General features: G+C 41.8%; 1 protein-coding gene across 1 annotated transcript in view; it reads right to left on the reverse strand.

Annotated features, from left to right (window-relative positions):
* Window positions 1-22,955, reverse strand: part of syt9a (synaptotagmin IXa) — a 111,310-nt gene that overhangs the window by 71,555 nt on the left and 16,800 nt on the right. Inside the window, exon 3 of the mRNA XM_079874229.1 lies at window positions 9,477-10,029. Coding sequence (XP_079730355.1) covers window positions 9,477-10,029 — 553 coding nt within the window. The remainder of the gene's footprint in view (window positions 1-9,476; window positions 10,030-22,955) is intronic.

The raw sequence follows: 22,955 nt of genomic DNA on the forward strand, positions 1-22,955 counted from the left end.
AGCGCGCTCTTTGGCCACGGTGAGCAGCCAATAGCAGCGTTGCTGATCAATGTTTCTACTATCGATACATATCCCCTTTTAACCAGCGCATGAACGCGCAATTATCTCAGATAACTCAATCCAGCGATACTAATCATATCCAGCAAGTGTGTTCGAAGAACCGAGTTAGCCAGATCATGATTCGCACGATGATATCATCTTGGATGTGTCATTTGATCTCGGATGTAATAAGCAACGTACGAAGAACGGGCCCCTGGAATCTACTTGCTGCACTAACTGCCACAGACTTTTACAAAGGATTGCAGTTCTTGAAACAAAGTTACTTACGGGACCACCAAACCAGACGGAGCACACAACAGAGCTTCGTCATGGACACCCTCAGCATACAGCTGGTGAGTCCCATGAAACTTGTGCTCCTCGACAGGTAGAGAAACAAGCCGATCAACTTACTAATCGATGGCACAAACAGGGAGCAAGACCCAAAGGCACTCGAGACATCAGATTGTCACGAGCATCACATATTGCCACAGTAGCATCCTCTACCCCAGATACAGCTCTGACAAGGATTGCAAACACTGGTCTCCTACCCCCGCCTATACATCTTGAGAACAGATTTGAAGTACTAAGGAATGTAAATGAGGAATCCCCAAACGTGATGAATGTGATCGAACACAGACTGAATGGGCCAGTAGCTAACACTGATGCTAACTGGCGCTCAAGGTCGAGCAGACAGCGGCACTCAGCTCAGAGCGCAGCCGAGCCCAGGACTCTGATAGTGGGGGACTGCATAATCAGAAACATTAGCAGCAGGGATACAACTACATGCTGCCTTCCACAAGCAACAACTTCTGATGTAAACAGGAAACTTCAGAACATTCTGATGAAACATAAGACTGCAAATCGACTCATCATTCATGTGGGGAAGAATGATATTCACAAAGAGCAGTCAGAACTCCTTAAGAAGGATTTCCATGAACTTTTTGAAACACTTAAAAGACTGAAAGTTCAAACATTCATCAGTGGACCACTCCCAGCAAGAGGAACAAACAGGTTTTCACGGTTGCTTGGGCTTAATACATGGCTGCAAAAAACCTGCAATATAAAAGGAGTGAACTTCATTGACAATTTCAATCTTTTCTGGAGTCAGAGACAACTGTTTCATCGGGATGGCCATCACCCAAACAAACTTGGTTCAAGAGTGTTAAAGGACAATATCTACTTCTCCCTCAATCATCCTTCTGCATTTTGTGCCAATCCACTCAATCTGAACGGCACACACACACCTGGACACAGTATGAATGACCACGGGACTTCACTTCAGCAGCAAAATGGACATGATAACACCACTCCACCACAACAACCTCTGCTCACGGACACAATCTCAGCTGAGCCCTGCCCACAGAGCTCATTACAGACAGACATATCAGAACTGCTTGAAGATTCAGCACCCAAGGACGACTTCCTGGAAAACAGCCAGGGAAGCCAGGACAGCATATTACAGCCTCCGATAACACCAGAGCAACAGCCCCTTTCACCAGACACTTTTTCCCTCTCCCCAGCATCGCCACTTCTGTGCTTCTCACAGAAAATGGAAGAACTGGTGTATGCTGGAACCAGACTATCCCACTCTTTTGCTGCAAGCCCCCAGATACCAACCAAAAAAAGACAGGCACCTCAACCACCCGCACCAAAGCCTGCACCAAAGCCTGCGGGCCCAGCTCGCCCTCCCCCTCCTGTGAGAGCTCTTCGGCCTCTGCCACAACGCCAGGGCCCACACCCTCCTCCATCTGCTCGAGGTGAACCAAAAACAACTGATACCAGCTCTCAGTGATATGTGTCGGGTCCCCGTTTTGATAACAGTAACTTTCTCAAATGTTTACAGAACAAGCGGGCACCCAGTGTGCCTGTATCTTTCTCTATTGCTGTTCTATTACAAGATAGAAAGTCTAAGGCCTTCAATAGCCATACAGCAAACCTAACTAATCTGGTGCCTATTACACGTCAAACTAAGATTGCTGTGGGGAAAAGTAAGTCTGTTAAGTTAGCACTCTTTAACATCCGCTCACTTAAAAATAAATCACTTCTAGTCAACGACTTAATAACCACAAACAATCTGGATTTTATGCTTCTGAATGAAACCTGGCTAGAAGACAGCTGCAGTGCAACAATCCTCAATGAAGCAGCCCCTCCTAACTTTACTTTTATGAGTGTCTGCAGAGCTGTTAAGAGAGGTGGGGGTCTAGCTGCTCTTTTTAAAGATATCTATCAATGTAAGCAAATATAATTTGGGAATTACTTGTCTTTCGAATATCTGGGTATTGTGTTAAAAGGTGCTCCACGCATTTTACTTATCATTATTTACAGGCCTCCAAAATACTCTCCAGCCTTTGCTGAGGATTTTACAGTACTGTTATCAACAATTACCTCAGAGTTTGACTGTTTTGCCATTGTTGGAGATTTTAACATCCACATAGATAGTGCAGAAAACAATATGGCAAAAGAAATCAAAAGTGTTTTAAAAACTTTTGATCTGACTCAGCATATACATGGAACCACACACAATCGTGGACACACTCTAGATTTACTTATCAGTAAGGGTCTAAACATTTCATCGATTGTTATTAAGGATGTAGCGCTGTCTGATCATTTCTGTATTTTCTTTGATATATTGATCTCTCCTGCCACTGAAGCTAGATCTGTGTCTGTCAAGAAGAGATGCTTAAATGAGAACACTAGTGTACTATTTATGAAGGCTATATCCTTAACACCAAGCATATCTGTAGACTCTGTTGATTTTCTCCTTGATTCTTTTAACTTAAAAATTAAAAGTGTATTTGATGATATTGCTCCTGTTAAAGTCAGGAAGAAGAGTGGCAGACAAAAAGCACCTTGGAGAAACTCAACAGCAGTGCAAAATATGAAAAGACAATGCAGAAAAGTAGAGCGCATGTGGCGGAAGACAAAACTTGTAGTCCATTATAACATCTACAAAGACAGCATCCATGCTTTCAATATGGAACTAGGCAAAGCTAGACAGACTTTCTTCTCAAATATTATAAACAGTAATTTAAACAACACACGCACTCTTTTTGCTACTGTAGAGAGACTGACAAACCCCCCAAGCCAGATTCCCAGTGAAATGCTCTCAGACAACAAGTGCAGTGAGTTTGCTTCTTTCTTCTCTGAGAAAATCAATAATATCAGAAAGGTGATCAGCACATCCTTGAGTTGCCCTGGGGTCAGACAGATCAAACCACCTGAGAAAGTAGTTACTATGTCTGACTTCAAAGAAATTGATGGCAAAATTTTGGAAGAAACCGTACAGCACCTTAAAACATCAACATGCGCTCTTGACACACTTCCCACATTATTTTTCAAAAGTGTGTTAAACAGTTTAGAAGCAGATCTTCTAGAAGTGGTAAATGCCTCACTTCTCTCTGGGAGTTTTCCAAACTCCCTGAAAACTGCAGTTGTCAAGCCCCTCCTGAAAAAGAACAATCTGGATAAGACCATATTAAGCAACTATAGGCCGATCTCAAATCTTCCTTTCATAGGCAAGATCATTGAAAAAGTTGTCTTCAATCAGCTGAACAAATTATTATGCTCGAATGGATACTTTGACAATTTTCAATCTGGTTTCCGACCGCACCACAGCACAGAGACAGCGCTCATAAAGATAATAAACGATATTCACTTAAATACTGATTCAGGCAAATTATCAGTGCTGGTACTACTCGACCTCAGTGCTGCATTTGACACTGTCGATCATAACATACTTCTTGACAGGCTGGAAAACTGGGTGGGGCTTTCTGGGATAGTCCTAAAATGGTTCAGGTCATACTTAGATGGGAGAGGTTATTATGTGAGTATAGGAGATCATAAGTCTGAGTGGACATCCATGACATGCGGAGTCCCTCAAGGCTCAATTCTTGCGCCACTCCTGTTCAACCTGTATATGCTCCCAATGAGCCAAATAATGAGAAAGAACCAAATTGCTTACCACAGCTATGCAGACGACACACAGATTTACTTAGCCCTATCGCCTAATGATTACAGCCCCATTGACTCCCTGTGCCAATGCATCGATGAAGTCAACAGTTGGATGTGTCAAAACTTTCTTCAGTTAAACAAAGACAAAACTGAAGTCATTGCGTTTGGAAACAAAGATGAAGTTCTCAAGTTGAATGCATACCTTCACTCTAGGGGTCAAACAACTAAAAATCAAGTCAGGAATCTTGGTGTGACACTAGAGTCAGACCTTAGTTTCAGTAGTCATGTCAAAGCAATAACTAAATCAGCATACTATCATCTGAAAAATATTGCAAGAATTAGATGCTTTGTTTCCAGACAAGACTTAGAGAAACTTGTGCATGCTTTCATCACCAGCAGGGTGGATTATTGTAACGGACTCCTCACTGGCCTTCCCAAAAAGACCATAAGACAGTTGCAGCTCATACAGAACGCTGCCGCCAGGATCCTGAGCAGAACTAGAAAATATGAACATATCACACCAGTCCTCAGGTCTTTACACTGGCTCCCAGTTAAATTTAGGATTGATTTTAAAGTATTATTACTGGTATATAAATCATTCAATGGCCTAGGACCTCAATACATTGCAGATATGCTCACTGAATATAAACCCAACAGATCACTCAGATCACTAGGATCATATCAGCTAGAAATACCAAGGGTTCACTCTAAGCATGGTGAGTCCGCTTTTAGCTATTATGCCAGTCGCAGCTGGAACCAGCTTCCAGAGGAGATCAGATGTGCTCCTACTGTAGTCACATTCAAATCCAGACTCAAAACACATCTGTTTAACTATGCATTTACTGAATGAGCACTGTGCCAATGTTCGTCCGACTGATTGTACTGTACTGTATTTTATTTTTTATTTTTTTAAACTGTTTTAATTATTCTTATTTAGTTTTATTATTTTAATTTCTTCTATGTAAAGCACTTTGAATTGCCATTGTGTATGACATGTGCTATATAAATAAACTTGCCTTGCCTTGCCTTGCCTTACTTGATGATGATAAAATAACTTAGGGTACAAGATATTCAACTAGATTATAATATAGGACTTATTTACCTTCAACTAAGATGACCAGTATAAATAAACTACCTAAAGGTTTAATCCTTGCACATATTAATATACGGAAGCCCTGAACAGCAACGTAAAAAAAAAAAAAAAAAAACATAAAAAAAAAAAAAAATGAAGTAAAAAAAAAAAATATATATGTAAAAAAAAAAAATGCTATCATTTCGAGTCGAAATATTTCGAGAATAAAGTCGAAATATTTCGAGATTAAAGTCGAAATGTTTCGAGATTAAAGTCGAAATGTTTCGAGATTAAAGTCGAAATGTTTCGAGATTAAAGTCGAAATGTTTCGAGATTAAAGTCGAAATGTTTCGAGATTAAAGTAAAAATATTTCGAGAATAAAGTCTTCCGTAGAAGTTGTGTGTGTGCTTGCCGTTATTTCACATTGGCATTCATGCGTGTGCGTGCGTGCGTGTGTGTGTGTGTAAACTGGATCTACACAAAATAATAGCTTTTTACTTTTATCTGGGCTTTCAACAAAGGGATATTCTACAGGTCTACCAACATGGCATTAGGCTATAGGACGTTATAAAATATACTGTCAGACTGGATCAAGATATCCAGCTTTATGAATGAATGAATGAATGAATGAATGAATGAATGCATGAATGAGGCATTTATATAGCGCTTTCATATGTCTACTGTAGGCCTACACTTAAAAGTGCTTTACAATCATTTCAGGGAATCTCTCCTCAACCACCAGTGGTTATTATATTTGAGGAAATCACGGGATCCGGCCAAATGATTGGATACAGAATGATGCACTTAAAATGTATCCAGAACGTAAAGTGCCTATTATAGACGGCAGTTCGACTTCACAAGCGCATTTCTTTACACACACACAGACACACACACACAAATATTTTGACTTTAATCTCGAAACATTTCGACTTTAATCTCGAAACATTTCGACTTTAATCTTGAAATATTTCGACTTTAATCTCGAAATGATAGCATTTTTTTTTTTACTTTTTTTTTTATTTTTTTTTACGTAATTTTTTTTTTTTTTACGTTGCGGTTCAGGGCTTCCGTATTAATATATGTAGTCTAAGGAACAAAATTCAAGACCTGTCTTTATTTTTGCAATTAAACAAAATAGACATACTTGTGATTTCTGAAACTCATCTGGATCACTTCATAGACAATTCAGATGTTGATATACCTGTAGGGGGGTTTTCAATTTATAGAAATGATCGAAACAGGTTTGGAGGTGGTGTGGCCATTTACATACGGGATCATTTCCCTGTTAAACTGAGACATGACTTAATGGTTGATGATGTTGAAGTGTTATGGTTACAGGTACAACTTCCACATTTAAAATCAATTATTCTTGGCTGTTGTTATAGGCCACCTAGTGCCAGGATAGAGTATGTAAATGGTTTATGTAATATGCTAGACAAGGTGACTGAGGAAAAAAGAGAGCTATACTGGCTGGGTGATCTAAATATTGATTGGCTATCTGATATTTGTCCTCTGAAGAATAAGCTTAAAACTATGACAGACCCCTGTGGTTTATCTCAATTAATGGATCAACCAACAATAATTTCTAGTAACAATACAGGATCTTTAACATCAAAATGTATTGATCATATTTACACTAATAATCCTGATATGTGCTCAACACCCGTTTCTGTAACAGTTGGCTTTAGTGATCACAACTGTATTGCTGTCTCCAGGAGAACTAAGCTACCTAGAGCCTGTCCTAAAATCATTATGAAAAGATCTTATAGGGTATTTAATGAGGAGAGTTTTCTAAATGAACTGGATAATATTAAATGGAATTTGATCAGTGACATTGATGATGTGGATGCATCCCTTAATTTATTTATGGATTGTTTTATGAGAGTTGTTAACAATCATGCCCCATTAAAGAAATTTACAGCTAAAGCCAAAAGTGCTCCTTGGGTTGATACTGAGTTAAGGAGATTAATGGCTCAAAGGGAAGAGGCTAAAAAGGTTGCGGTTCTTTCTGACTCTCTTGAGGACAGAACATTTTATTGTACTTTAAGGAATCATGTGACCAAGGTGAACAGAGTGAAAAAGAAAAAATATTTTCAGAAGAGAATTGACGATAGTGGTAAATCATGGGGAAAAAATCTACTTGTACTTCTTTTGTTGAATTGAATGGAGTTTATTTGACTAAGCCAATACAGATTGCAAATTATTTTAATGATTATTTTGTTAATAAGGTTTCTAACTTTAGAGAGACAATGAAATACACTGTTGATTCCAACTCCAATGAGCTAATAGAAAGGTGTATTATGAAAGATAAACTGTGTAGTTTTGAATTTCATCAGGTTAATGTTGTGCAGGTGGAAATGTTGCTGAGATCTTTGACTGTTGGTGGGTCTGCTGGTACAGACAACTTGGATAGTCAGCTGTTGAAATTATCAGCTGGACATATTTCTAAACCAATCTGTCACATTTTCAACAGATGTCTGATTAGTGGTGTGTGTCCAAAACTTTGGAAGGAGAGTAAGATAATTCCTTTACCCAAAGACACAAAATCAACTTTCTGTGGTCCAAATAGTAGGCCTATTAGAATTTTGCCTATTCTAAGTAAATTATTGGAAAAGATTGTATTTGAGCAAGTGCAAGATTACTTTTCTAACAATGATTTGACTACGATGTTTCAGCATGCTTATAGGTATGGTCATTCCACCTGCACTGCAATGACACAAATGTCGGATAGCTGGCTAACATCAATTGATAACTCAATGCTAGTGGGTACACTACTACTAGACTTCAGTGCTGCCTTCGATGTGATCGACCATGAAATTTTGATTTCCAAACTTATTAGTTATGGTTTTACTTCCTCAGCAAACAAGTGGTTTAAGAGCTATTTGTCGGAGAGGTTGCAAAGAGTTTATTTTAATGGTGCATTATCTTGTAGCAAGTCCCTGGATTGTGGTGTTCCTCAAGGAAGTTGCCTCGGACCTTTGTTATTTTAAATTTTTACAAATGATATGCCGTATATACTCAGTAAGGCTACATTGACTATGTTTGCTGATGATTCTACTCTTTATTATGCAGCCCCTACATGTTCAGAGCTTAATCAGGTTCTGTCTTGTGAGATCAGCAAATTGTATAACTGGATCAAAACAAATAAACTTGTTCTAAATATTTCAAAAATTATGAGTATAATATTTGGTTCTAAGTATAGATTATCTGATAATCCTAAAATGAATATACAAGTAAATGGTCAAAATGTACAGCAAGTAAAAAAGGTGAAGCTTCTTGGACTTTGGCTTGATTGCACATTGTCATGGTCTGATCACATCAACAAAGTTGTTGCTAAAATGGGTAGAGCTGTTGCAGTAATGCGTAAATGTGCAGTTTCTAAATTCACAGTTGTTTAGTCGTGTTGTTTGTACATTGGTTTTGTGTCATTTGGATTACTGTTCTGTTGTATGGTCTGCTGCATCAAACAGTCATTTAAAAAAAATTACAAGTGGCTCAAAACAAGGCTGCAAGACTAGTTCTTGGTTGTTCTTCAAGAACTAGTGTTGCAGAGATGCATGAACGTCTTGCTTGGCTGATGGTCAAGCATAGACTATCTGTTAATATGTTAGTATACTTTCATAGAATTATTAACACTCGGACTCCTAAATTTCTTTATGATAATATAATTTACTGTTCAGATATGCATTCACATTACACAAGAGGGGCGAATAGTCGACAGATTTCTTTACCCCTACCTAAATCTGACTCTATGAAGAGGACCGTGTTTTATAGGTCAATTGTGTTTTGGAACAATCTTCCAGTTGGGGTTCGTGAAATCAAGGGAAAAACTGGTTTTAAAAAAAGACTGTATTTGTTTTCAACATCATAATATCGTCTGGATTGGTTGAGTGAGGTTGTATCATGTGCTATGTTGTTTTTCATTATTTTATTATTATTTTAATCAGTACTTTTTGTATTGTTACTTTTTCTTGTTTTTTTATGTGTATTTATATATGATATATTTGGGAGTAATTGTGATTGTAATTATTGGGTTTTGTATGTATTGTCTGGACCCCAGGAAGACTAGCTGTCATCTCGGCGTCAGCTAATGGGGATCCTTTTAAATAAACAAATAAACAAATTACCAAAAGGTAACTTGTTAGAGCTAAATGAATGTTTTGATGAACAAACAGCATTTTTGAGAGTGCCACTGAGCCACAGTGTTTGCACTTTTAGAGGTAAATCAACTCATGCATAGCTAACTTAAAGTTGTTTCTGCTAATTCAGCATATTTATAAAAAGAAAGATACAATAAATATCTATAGTCTCTGAATATCTCAACTGTGTTTTAGAGTCTCTCTTTTGTTGTGTCCAAGTGTATCATTATCTCTTAGAATATACCTTTCAACAGAAGAATAGAAATCTACGCACCGAAGACACATACTGGATGTCCCTGCTGAGTTTGGTCTCCCTGGGAAAGTCCACTAGATCCAGAAAGTTGTCAACCACCACCTGGCCAATAATATCGTGCCGTGAAAAACGATCAAAATCGTAGACACTGAAGTGCAGCTTCCTTGTGGGCAGGTCCGCATATGCCACAGGAAAGAGGAAGACCTCATCAAACACAGGGTTTAAAGTCTTACGATGCACCTTGGTCTGGTGCTTGGTTTTGCGGTCTGGGAGAAGGTAGATTTTTACATATGGGTCAGACGTTCCAGAGAAGTCCTTGGCAGGGAGGTCTTGGGCTCTGTGGATCTTGACAATGAGCTGCTCCAGGTCACAGTCATATTTAAGAATAAAATGGAGGCGTCCACAGCTGCCCACATGACTGCTTCGGTTGTCCTCGCCATCTAGGGATCTTTGTTTGTAGAGTTCTGGTTTTAGCTGGCCCAGACTCATTCCAGTCAGAGAGTCCTGCCTCTGGAACTGGGTTACTGTGAAGTCAGGGTTAGACTGGTTCATCTGACGCCGAATTGAACTTTGCCTGTTGACAAATAGTAGGAGTTAAAAACAATTTACTGGATGTGAGGCTTACTTGGTTAGCCAAATAAATAAATGGGATGTCTCATACTAAAGAAATACTTTTTAGCCAAGTTTATATGCCAAGTTAAATGCCAAGTTAGTGAGTCATTAATCTATTGACAGACTAGAAGCCAGAATCTATGTTACGATAAGTGTTACTTTATCACGGTAAAAGGATGAATGTCTCAGTTACATATGTAACCCTCATTCCCTGAAGGTAGGAACAGAGACATTACGTCGGAAGACCGACAAACAGGAATATCGCTCGAGAGCCCAATCTACTTCGAGTGTAACTAAAACAAGCCAATGCACATTGGCATGCAATAATTGCATCAGCTACACTGCATCGTGGCACGTGTACATAATAAGCAGCAGGTGCAGCACAGTCTTCAGGTTTTCGCTGAGAAGCCGAGCCGAGCCGGTGACCTGGCTGCCCCAGTGAGGCACAGCAGATCTGGCGATTGGACTTAACGTCTCTGTAGCCCCCCTAAGGAACCTGACGACCAGGTCGTGCTTACCAACCAACTTCCCAAACAACTGGCAGTGGGTGGTTTCTGGAGAGACATACAGGTCTACCTGAGTGGCCCCGAAATGACGCCAAATCAGCTGGACCACCTGGGGATAGAGTCGCCACTCTCCCGGGAGGGCAGCCCGTGAAAGCTTGTCGGCCACAGGCAAGTCCGGAATGGAGGCTCTTGTTCCGAGAATGCTGGCTGCGAGCAGACTGGGGTTCTTCAGCCAGCGGTTGGGTGTAGCGTTTGCCTGCCGGGGCAGAATGCCTGATAGCCTCAGTCTGCTTCTGTACAGCCGAGAACTGCTGGGCATAGTTCTCGACCTTGTTGCCGAAGAGGCCGGTCTGAGACACGGGGTCATTAAGGTGAGACAAAACATTGTTTTTTCATGCAGTGGTCAATTTTGAGATTTTGGGCCAGTTTTGGGCTCCCTTAACATGTAAGCTTTCATGTCAAAATAAAAATGATGTCAACATTACACATTAAGGTGGTTATTTCATTATATTTTGTCAGCTTGCACCTTTAGATTTCTATCAGAAATCACCAAAAGTTAGCATTTTAACGCAAGCTCCCATGCCGTCACCATTCACAAAAACATGTCATGCCTGGTATCATTGTAAAGCTCTCAGTCTCCTACACAGCGCTGTCTAATCCAAATACGGGCATTTCCTTTGTAGAAAAAACCAACCGCAAAAGTTTGCCGGGGAATCTACAGCCGAAAACCACATCTGATTAGTCGATGTGAATTTCCGACAACGCAATTGGTTTTCTGAGCCAAAATGTAAGCACAGTCAAAAAGGTGAAAAGGCACCGACAGGAGATTGAAGAGGAGCCTACATATGGTGCAGGCATGGACATTTAGGCTGTAAACAGACAGGGAGCTGTTTATAAGATTAAATTATTTATAGATGGACATACAACAAACAGGGACAGTTTGTTTGCAGTTTTTGTGACTGTTCTTATGTGTGTTTGTTAAGGTAGTTCTCTTCAGCTTAAGGAAGCTGCTATTAATAATTTATTCATTTGTGGTGCGATCTGGAAAAACCCATCACATGGTGAAATTTTATTTATTACAGCCCTTTCCAAATCTGTTTTTATTTCTTTCATCGTTTGTCGGTAACAAAAGTTATGGTTATCTGAAGTCGGCTGATCGCTATGATTTTCAGGAACAGAATTTTTTGAAAAACAGGTTTAATTAACTGTCACGTCCTGCTAGCGGGATGATTGGCGCTCTTTTTTATTGCCTTTTTTCATTTCACATATGTTAGTAATCATCATAGATTTAGGTATCATTCAAAAGCTTACGAACTCAAAATTCATTCTGTGAAAACCATTTTGAAATTGGAAGATTGAGAGACGAGCAAGATCTTTTAAGCAAACAGCTACTTCAGACTCAGTTGTTCTCTTGTGCTCCGCATCTCATGATAATGTTGGATAAAAAAAAAAAAAAAATGTTTTTAAAACTTGCGTGCTGTTGTAGTTTACACAGGACTGGCGGGAAATGCGCATTGATATACCTTAATTCTAGGTGTTATATATTCTAGGTTTATTTTGATAGGTGAACTGTCTTTGTAGTGTTAAGAGAAGGAGAGCTGCTACTATAAATGGCTATTTTTCTGCACTAAACTAGTGAATTTTGCCAATATATATTCAGAGATGATAGACAAGATGTTATATAATAATAATGTAATGAAAACCCAATTTTGACAAAAAAACAAACAAAAAAAAAACTGACATTCAACCTATTTTTAGACCTTACTGAAAACGTACCAGCGCGACATCCGACACGGGTTTTCCCAGATTTATCAATTTCCATGTGTTTTAAATATTATACTGAATATATGTTTTGTTTGTAGAGTGGGGGTTTCATTAGAAATGTATGAAATTATACAATATAAAACTTTTAAAGGCCGTTTTCTCAAAATATTTTTTTTTTTCTCACAATCAAAGTCAGATACAGATGGTAACCAACCAGAATGCCTATTACCGCCGCGCCAGCCGCCGCGGCAAAACTACTGCGTCTCTAAAAATAGAGACGATAACAATATAACCTGTATTTCATATTGTAGGCCTAGACGTCGGTGGGCGACAAGCCTATACCCCGGGGAGCAGTGCGATAAAAAAACACACGTACACAAAAACAAATTTAATACCAAAAATAACAAACCAAATTTAAGCTGATTATTTGTACTATTCTATTGAGGAATGAGACGAATGAAGAGCGCTTCTCGCTCGTGTGAGCGAACACACATTGGAACGTTTGGGCATTTTGCAATGAGTAAATTCATGGCCGAGTGGTAGAACTTACGTTTCGATCATTTAGATGGCACGGGTTCAAATCCCGAACCAACTTGGACTATTGTAATTTTTATATTAGCCTATTAATGTATTTTATAGCCTATTATTGATGCAGAGAGATTTGTCTTGTTCTAAAACTCTGTTACACCATAGTTTTTTGCTTATATTTATAAAATAAAATTACCATGCATTTCCATTTTACACTAAGGAACAAATATTATACAATGACTTTACTTCTGTAGCCTATAATAATTCCAATCGTAATTTCAAAAGCAGTTCTGTTAAAAAATAAATAAATAAATAAATAAATAAATAAATATATCAATGCTAATTCAATAGACCATATTAAATATATAAAATAAAGATATGCAACAGGCACGTTTAAACGACAAACAATAAAATCAGAACCAGTATTCTGTTACGTTCTTAGTTCCAGTGGCAGTAATGCATGCACAGCTTTTCAAAATGTCACAAAGCATTTTGAGATTATTTTAGATGAAATATTGAAGTTTATAATTAAGTGTTTTGGCCACAACGGCGCTATGCATTGTTCTAAAGTCGGGTTTTATTCTGGCATGTTGAATTAGTGTTCGACAAACGCGGCGGCGCGTTCATTTGGATTTATTTTTATTTAACAGCTATAATAACTTAATAGGCTACTCTGTAGTTTTTCGGTCATACAGATAAGAGTAGAGTAGCCTACATCGTTCAAAACTGTAAACTTTTATTCATATTAGGCTAACGACAAGTGTTTGTCTGTCGTCTCTGTCTCCAGGAACTGCGCGTCACAAAAATGAACCGAAAGCCACTTGCCTCAGCTCAGTCACGATACGAAATTAATCGGCTATGTCTAAAGCCTGATTATGTAATCCATATGAAACTGAGAGGTACAGAGGATCTACTCAAACATGTTTAGGTATCATGTGAGCGCTTCCCAATGAGGAAAGGACAAGGAAAGGGTGAAAATATTGCTAATTAAATTGTAAAAACAGATCAAATAAATGTATTTGTCAATGTTGCAATATTGTTTCATTTAAGTTCATAATTATTCTATAAATGTTATTTAGTTTAACAGCAGCACGAAGCACTGTGGTTCGAGATTTATTTGAATAAAAAAATAAAAAACTTTATTCACAAATCGCACCCTGGTTGTAAGGATTCAAAGATCCCTGTGGAATTTTATATTGAGTTGAACATTTTGTTCATGACAACAAATGAACATGCGTTTGAAGATTGTATTTAGTTTTGCTTGGAAAAAGCTGGCCCAAACTGAAGTAGCGTTTTAATTCTTCAATTATTGAAATAGGCCTAATTAAATATTTAGTAATAAACATTTATGACAGAAATATTACTACATAGCCTAAATTATTTAATTCCTTCATTATCAACACTTGAATAGCCTATTGCTAATGTCTAGAATAGTGTGAATTGCAAACTCTTTGTTTTGTTTTGCAAACTCAGATAGCCTGTGGGGGGTTTGGAGAAGGCAGTATAGTTGCTTTATTGTGGGGGTGCAGGACAAGAGATGTTAATGTTCCATCTTTCATATGGAGAGTGTCGGATAGCCAGCCTGATGAGCAGGCAAAGACAAAATTATTTTAAGGATAAATCTCAAAATCTCTAAAAGTCCATATGTAGGCCCTATATCTTATTAAATTAGACATATTGTAGTTTTATTGATTGTATTTAAAGGTTTTCCACACACAATTTCAATTTAGCAGATACAGAGCTCTTTAATTCGTGATCAACCTCGTTTTATTGTAAGGTGAATTCAGCAAGGCATGCTGTATCTTTGAAGTAACAAAGGCTATTTGTTACAGTTTTTTCTTTCGTGATTTGTGTGGATGACATGCAGCGACATATACAGTATTATCAGCTGTATGGTGTGTTTTTACCCTGAAATGTTTAATTTCGAGAAAGACCCGGCGCGCGCAGTGAGGGAGACAAAATTAACTTACTAAAAAAAGATCCAGCGCGAGAGAGAGACAAAGAAAAACGCCTGTTCTTAATTTATGTTGCTTTGAACTATTTTCGTTTTGTACCGTTTTAATTTTTTAACTTAGCTGCAATTTCTTTGACAATAGAAATTTAAAATGTTGCAAGAATAAGATTCTGTGTTTCTTATTTTGCATCGCAAAGGGAATAAACTCTATCGATGCAACCCTGTTTTAAAAAAATAAACTGTCCCGACACTTTATTTATACCTTGAAATGTGCGATGGGTTTTCAAACTTAATTAATTTTATTTTTATTTTACATTTTCATTGTTTATTTTTTTAATTGAAAGCAATACTGTATTGAAAGTATTCTTCTGATTTGTTTGATTTGTTTTGAAAAATGTCTTCCGTTGCTTTGGCCGGGTATCACTGTCAGTCATCTCAATTTCGTGAATGATTCACAAAAACAAAATAATTTAGCGTATTAAAGACGAGCTTCATCATCTTAATTTTCTGGTGCGATCGGCTGACAGTTTTCCTTCATCAGATGTGTCGTCTTTGCAGTGTAGCACTGTCGGCTACACTGAGATTCGATCTCTGAGTGTGATTTCCCTGAGTTCAGGGAATGGAGACGTGTCGTCGCCGCCTACCAGCGCGGGTATAAAAGGCGAAAGTAAACATTACATCAGTGCTTTTCGCTGAGGAGCCGAACAGTGTCCAGTCCTCCGCGAAGGTACAGCAACATGGCGAAGGGACGACACGTCTCCGTTCCCTGAACTCAGGGAACGAGGGTTACATACGTAACTGAGACGTTCCCTTTCGTCCTGGGAACTCCGACGTGTCGTCGGGGGAGTTCCCTGACAAATTGGGATCCCTAATAAAGCACCATGGTGCTGGCCCCTTCAGCGCCCAGCTAAGCTACCCTGCAGCAGTTTCTTGTAATAAGTTCCGGGAGCTAGCTAGGGAATCACACTGCTGTTCCGCAAGACCCGCTCAGTGGATATTGGATAACACTGGGAAAGCGTGCCCTAACCCCCCAAAAAAGGGGGGGGGGGATGCTGCAGAAGCCCAGCCTGCCTGAGGAAGGCCTGGAATACACATATGTACTAGCCCAGTGGGATAGTGAAACATATGGCAGTCCCTGAGGTGGTCCCAATCCGGGGGAAGTGGGAGCGAACTCAACAGGGATGACAGAACGAGTCCGTCAAGGGGAAGACACGGCTGAACTGCACGTGGCATCATGGGTCACCGTAGAGACCACTGGAAAACACCCAGTCTACTAGCAACTCCCTACTAGAGGTAGCAGACCTGGCGCCGGGAGGTCCGCCACGCCTGGCACCGGAGGGTGATGGAGGAACTCACGAGGCTCACCGACGTTGGGCACCATACGGAGCAAAGGATGCACGTGTCCGACCGCGAGGCGGAGTGGCGTAGCAAGCCGACACAACCTATTCCCTCGTACCACTGGCCGTAGCAAGTACTCGGGAGGAAACAGGTTCCACACGAAGGCTATAGAACCTAGCGAACGTGTTAGGTGTCGCCCAGCCTGCAGCTCTACAGATGTCTGTCAGCGAGGCGCCTTGAGCCAAGGCCCAGGAAGCGGCCACACAGTGAGCCCGCAACCTGGGAGGACAAGGCTCACCCAGAGACTCATACGCTCGGGTGATAGCATCCACTAGCCAGTGGGCTAACCTCTGCTTGGAGACGGCCTTCCCCTTCTGCTGGCCTCCGTAACAGACAAAGAGCTGATCTGAGGTCCTGAAGCTTTGCATTCTGTCAATATAAACCCGCAGAGTGCGGACGGGACAGAGAAAAGCTAGGTCTGGGTCTGCCTCCTCCTGACTTTATATAGCTACTTGATATCTCCGAAATGTACCATTAACTTGCTAAGCGCAACAATAGCAAAACAAGCGGTAAAACTGTCAGGCAACTTGTGTGTGTGGCGCACTATGCATAGCTCGTGCATTCAGAGCTGATTCGGGTGACGTTAGAGCTGATCCGCGCATCTCTACTGCAGTGTGTAATTGGCCGATGATCCTCTTAACAGCATAAAAAACAAAACTTATTTTAAAATTGTCAGTGGGTTATAAACAGTAGCAAAAAGCGCTCCCATTACAATTACGAGCAGTCAATACGTCAATGAGTTCGCGACACTCTTGCAAAACCTCCAGTTATAACCGGCAGTTTTGTTCGGAACGGGGCACGGCTCGCATGAAAAACTGATCAAAGCTGCTTTTGAGCGAATTCTGACAAACTTAAAAGTTAGATGTAGCCTACTGGGATAATAGATGGCCTAGTATTATTATACTAATAATAATAGCCTTATAAATTTGTAAAGCGACCCTGTATAATGTCATCTAAAGAAAACATATAATAAATAATTGAACATTTGATGTAGGCTAATTGCCTATATATATTATAGGCATAATCAATAATTGTTAAATATTTAAATATAAAGATAATACATGAAGAGCTCTTTTCCAAAATGCGATAAACGCCATTTTTAAAGAAAGGTTTGTGCTTTCTGTTTGAGGTCTCTGTGAAAGTTTGAAAGTCTTTTAGTGCCGCTCACGTCCGTAATGGAGAACTGTCACGTAACATTGTTTTTTCCTCATAAATGCAAACACGAAAAATAACAGACAAAATACTTTTTAAAAAATACAAACAAAAAAAGATTTATAGCGTTTTGGGGGGGGGGAAAGGATGGATTTATAGCGTTTTGAAAAAAAAAAAAAAAAAAACTCTGTTTGAATAATGAACTCTTTTTTTTTTTTTTTTTTTTTTTATATTAATAATTAATATTGCTAGAAAACTGTTAATCCACTTTTTGTTCCATATTTTTTTATTTTCATGTTCAGTATTAGCCTACTTTAAATAGGACAAAGACTAGCAAGACTTACCTAGCAAGGTTTTTTAATACTCTGAGTATGAACTCTCTTTTTTTTGCATTAATATCGCAAGAAAATTATTATCCAAATTTTTTTTTTTATTTTATGTTCAGTATTACTTTAACCCCCTGAGGTCGGCTATCGCGCCGGCGCGATAGGCTCGTTTTTTTTCGTATGAGTGCAAAAAAAAAATAAAAAAAAAATATTAATTTTTATCTTATATGCTTGTGTTATACATCAATCGATCCTGTTTAGTGTGTATTTTTTTTGTGTATGCTCATAATAAAAACAAAGTGTTGTGCTTTTCGCCAAATAAAGAAAAATAAACATGATGCGAGTTCTGCCTACTCTCCGTCAGTGAAGTCAATTCTGAAACGCGTCCGAAAATGAACTGTAACTCAGCGAATACTCAGTCAAACAGGCATACAGTCACACAGGCATGAAGCTTGAATTATCTTCTTTCAAATGAAGTAATTTTTATAAAAAACAAATATTCACAGTTTATATAATATGTATGTAAAGAGAGAGATGTCAGTCGTTCTCATCTCAGCTAATTAAGTTTTAATGTGACTCCGCCTACGGAGACCGCGCTATTCAAACGCAAATGTGAGGCGATCCATACAAACCTGTGAAACGCCCACATCCGCTGGATAAGGCCGGTGAAACACTGGATGCGTGGCGTAAGCGTCTCAGCTGCGTGGCGTGTCCGTTTTTATTTCGGCTCCCATCCATGTTAACAGTTTAGAGTTTGCATACTGCCTGTGTGAGACGCGCGTCTCAGGCGCGGCACGAGCCGCGTGGAAAACGCGTGCATTCTAGAAATAGAACCGACGCCTATTTTTCACGCGACACGCAAGCGTCTTGGAAGCGTTTCCATGCAAAATTGAATAGGAAAATCTGTTTATTTGTCATTTTGACACGAATACATATTAATAAATGTCCTTTTGATGTTTAAAAGTGTCTAGGTTTTGACATAAATGCAAATATAAATGTAATTTTACAAAATATGATCGATTTTCAAATACTGCTGTATTGAATGAACAGCTTTTAGCAAACTCTATTGCTATACTGAGATGAGGAATATATACTGTATGTGTTTTGTCAAAAATAAAGTCATCAACTAACTAATGAATCCTTTACTTTGAAATACGTATGATAAATGTATACTTTAGTTTTGAAAGACGTTGACTAGTTTTGAAAAGATTATAAAGTATGTATGTGCATGCATATATATATGTGTGTGTGTATATATGAAGAGTTCAGATGCAAAAGCCTCTAAATGCCATCTGAAATTTTCTCCTAGAATGATCATTTTTATGAAGCTTGTATATTTAAGTTAGCTATAGGTGACACGTCACCTGAATGAATGGCTCATTAAGTATGCAGGGACGTAGTCTCACCAGGTGTGAACTACTACATATGCATGATGCTGTTGGAGCGTTTACGCCCCATCCGCATATTGGCTTTCCAAACTAAAAGTGTTTCACAAAACTAAAATCAATGTATCGTTTTTTTGTGGATGATTAGGCAGGATGATTTTCATATCATTTTGAAGAAAAAACACTAGGCGATGAAATCCATTAGTCAAAAGTCTTATTGCCACATATTTAGTATGTGTTTTGTGGCCTTATTTCAGAAACTTTAGTTTTTAGTTTTTTCAATAACCACGCATAAACATTATTCTCTCAAAAATGCAGACATGTACATTCTTGTTGCTCACATATTATGGTAGCCCTGTTTGTGCTAAATAGTGTGTAATTTTTTTTTGCCATTAATATGTTTATAAGCAACTGAAAAAAGCACAAATGTCAGGGCATGTCAGAACATCTCAAGGACCCCAAAAACACCCCAGACCCCAGAGGGTTAAATAGAACAAAGACTAGCAAGACTTACCTAGCAAGATAGGTAATAAACTGAATTTCTATATAAGTAAAAACTGTAAATATTGTCATAAATAAAGTTTTACGATGCAAGTTGTAATTTGTGGCCCTTCACATTTAATATGGTTTAAATGTGGCCCCCTTGGCATCTGAACTTGAGTACCCCTGCTCTGCTGCATCGTGATGCATGGCTATTGCAGCGACATACACTTTGAGGGTGGAGGGAGACAGCCTTCGCTCCAACCCATCTTGCAGGAAGGAAAGCACGACTCTGATCGAGCAAGTTCGGGGGTCCTCCTGACGGGAGGAACATCATTCGACGAACAGGTTCCACTTCAACGCATAGAGGCGCCTCGTAGAGGGGGCTCTAGCGGAAGTGATGGTGTCTACCACTGCCTGTGGTAGACCACCTAGAACCTCCGCGTCCCGTCCAGGGACCAGACATGGAGTTTCCAGAGGTCTGGACGCGGGTGCCATAGAGTGCCCCATCTCTGAGAAAGAAGGTCCTTCCTCAGAGGAATTGGCCAAGGAGGGGCTGTCGCGAGGAGCATGAGTTCCGTGAACCAAGTCCTGGTGGGCCAATACGGCACCACTAGAAGGACCTGCTCCTCGTCCTCCCTGACCTTGCACAGGGTCTGCACAAGAAGGCTCACTGGGGGAAACGCATACTTGTGCAAGTCCCGGGGCCAGCTGTGAGCCAGGGTGTCCGTGCCGAGGGTCCCCTCGGTCAGGGAGAAAAACCACTGGCAATGGGTCGTGTCTGGAGAGGCAAACAGGTCTACCTGTGCGACTCCGAAGACACTCCAAATCAGCTGAACCGCCTGGGGATGGAGTCGCCATTCTCCTGGAAGGGGGGGGCTGCCGTGAGAGCTCGTCTGCCACACGGTTGAGCACCCCTGGAACATGAATGGCACGAAGCGACCTCAGATGCTTCTGACTCCATAGGAGGAGGTGGGAGGTGAGTCGCGACATACGACGGGAGCGTAGACCACCTTGATGGTTGATGTACGCAATGGTCGCAGTGCTGTCCGTACGGACCATTACGTGCTTGTGTCTGAGAAACCCCTTGAGGCGACACAAGGCTAGGCGTACTGCTTGCAACTCTAGGCAGTTGATGTGCCAATGCAGCTGGGGCCCCGTCCACAGACCCGAAACTGCATGCCCGTTGTACGTGGCCCCCCAACCCATGGCAGAGGCATCAGTGAAAACCACAGCATGCCTGGAAACCTGGACTAAGGGCACTCCGGCCCGAAGAAATGCAGGATCCGACCATGGGGAGAAGGTTTGGCGACAGTGCGGGGTCACTTTGACCCGGAGCGTGCCGCTCTGCCACCTCAGGACTCGATCGTGAAGCCAGCGCTGAAGCGGTCTCATATGTAACAGGCCGAGTGGCGTTACTGCGGCTGCGGCTGCCATATGCCCCTGGAGCCTCTGAAATTGTTTCAGTGGAACCGCTGTCCTGCCTCGAAAGGACCTGAGGCAGGTGAGCACTGACTGGACGCGTTCCTCCGTGAGGCGCGCAGTCCAGGCGACTGAGTCCAGTTCCATACCGAGATAAGAGATCCTCTGCACGGGGCAGATTTTGCTCTTGTCCCAGTTGACCTGAAGCCCCAACCGGCTGAGGTGCCGAAGCACCATGTCTCTGTGATCGCACAACACATCTCGCGAGTGAGCTAGAATGAGCCAGTCATCGAGATAGTTGAGGATGCGAACGCCTTGTTCTCTCATGGGAACAATGGCCACCTCTGCGACTTTCGTAAAGACACGGGGCGACAGGGCCAGCCCGAAGGGTAGGACTTTGTACTGATATGCTCGACCCTCGAAAGCAAACCGTAGAAACGGTCTGTGTCGAGGAAGAATCAAGACGTGAAAGTACGCGTCCTTCAGGTCGATCGCTGCAAACCAATCCGGGGGACGGATGCATTCGAAAATGTGCTTCTGCGTGAGCATTTTGAACAGGAGTTTGTGCAGGGCCCAATTCAATTCTCGCAGGTCCAGGATTGGCCGTAACCCACCGACCGCACACGGGTGAAGTGGACGCCCCTGAACTTGGGAGGCCGGCGTGCAAACTGAATTGCATAGCCGAACCGAATGGTGCGGATGAGCCACCGGGACGGACCCGGAAGCGCTAGCCAGGCTTCCAGATACCGTCCCAACAAACCCACCCGCACCACCGGCGTACCCGCGGAGGGGCAGCGAGGTGGAAGACAGGGACCCGCTCTGGTGGCATTGTAGCGACCGAGAGCAGGGTCTGGGTGTGGAACTTGACACCAACCTGCTTCCACCGGGGGACAGACGGCAGAGAAGGCCCGTGGGCATTCTGGTGCGGGCTGCCCGGTGGCGAGGGGAGGGGGAGAGACGAGGAACGAGATCCTGACTCCTCGTGTCCTGGTCTCTACGCCGCCGGGCCCAGCTGCAGACCAGAGCGACGCAGCCGAGGCTGCGTAACTGCTATCCGCAAGCTGGGGAGAGGGGAACGGGAGTGGTGCCGCTCGGGGGCGGCGCACACTGCCATTCTGGCCCTCTCGGACGGGGGAGACTGTGTGCCCACCAGTCTCGGCCGTGGATGACCTGGAGGAGGAGGTAGAAACTGCTCTTCTACTGAAAATTTGGGTACCGCTGACCGAGTGGTAGAAATAAAACTCAAAAAAGGATTCTCCACCCGGCCCTCCCCCGGGGGAAGGAGGTGTGCAGAGGAACCCTCCCTGTGAGCAGCATCCAGGTCCTCCTCCAGGTCGCCCTTCTTCCGGGAAGGGGCAGGGGGTGCCGGGGCGGGCTGGGCAGCCCTCTTATGACCGGACTTCCGCCGCCCAGGGTTAGACTGCTGCCCGGGAGGAGGGCGCCCTCGGCAACGAGCAGCTGGAAGCTCTACGGCCACAGAAGACGGACCAGCAGCAGTCTGTCTCCTGTGCAGGACGTGCCGTATTGCCTCTGACTGCTTCTGGGCGGTGGAGAACTCTTGGGCGAAGCTCTCCACCGTGTCGTCGAAGAGGCCCCCTTGGAATATGGGGAAGTTGAGAAGTTTATTCTTCTCCGCTTCCCGGATATCCGCAAGGGTAAGCCAAAGGTGGTGCTCCTGGACCACCAAAGTGGACATCGCCCTACCCAGGGAACGTGCGGTGACTTTTGTCGCCCAGAGGGCGAAGTCCGTCACCACACGCAGCTCCTGCAGCAATCCTGGGTCGGGACCAGCCCCCTGCATGTCATGGAGTGCCTTGGCCTGGTGGACCTGCAGCAGCGCCATAGCATGCAGGGCGGAAGCGGCGTCTAGACACGCCATGTAGGTGTCCCTGGTCAGACCACAGGAAAACCTACAGGCACGGGAGGGGAGTGAAGGGGCACCCCGCCAGGAGGAAGCGGTCTTCAGACACAGT

Source organism: Squalius cephalus (assembly GCF_949319135.1).
Source record: "Squalius cephalus genome assembly, chromosome: 6".
Classification (NCBI taxonomy): Eukaryota; Metazoa; Chordata; class Actinopteri; order Cypriniformes; family Leuciscidae; genus Squalius; species Squalius cephalus.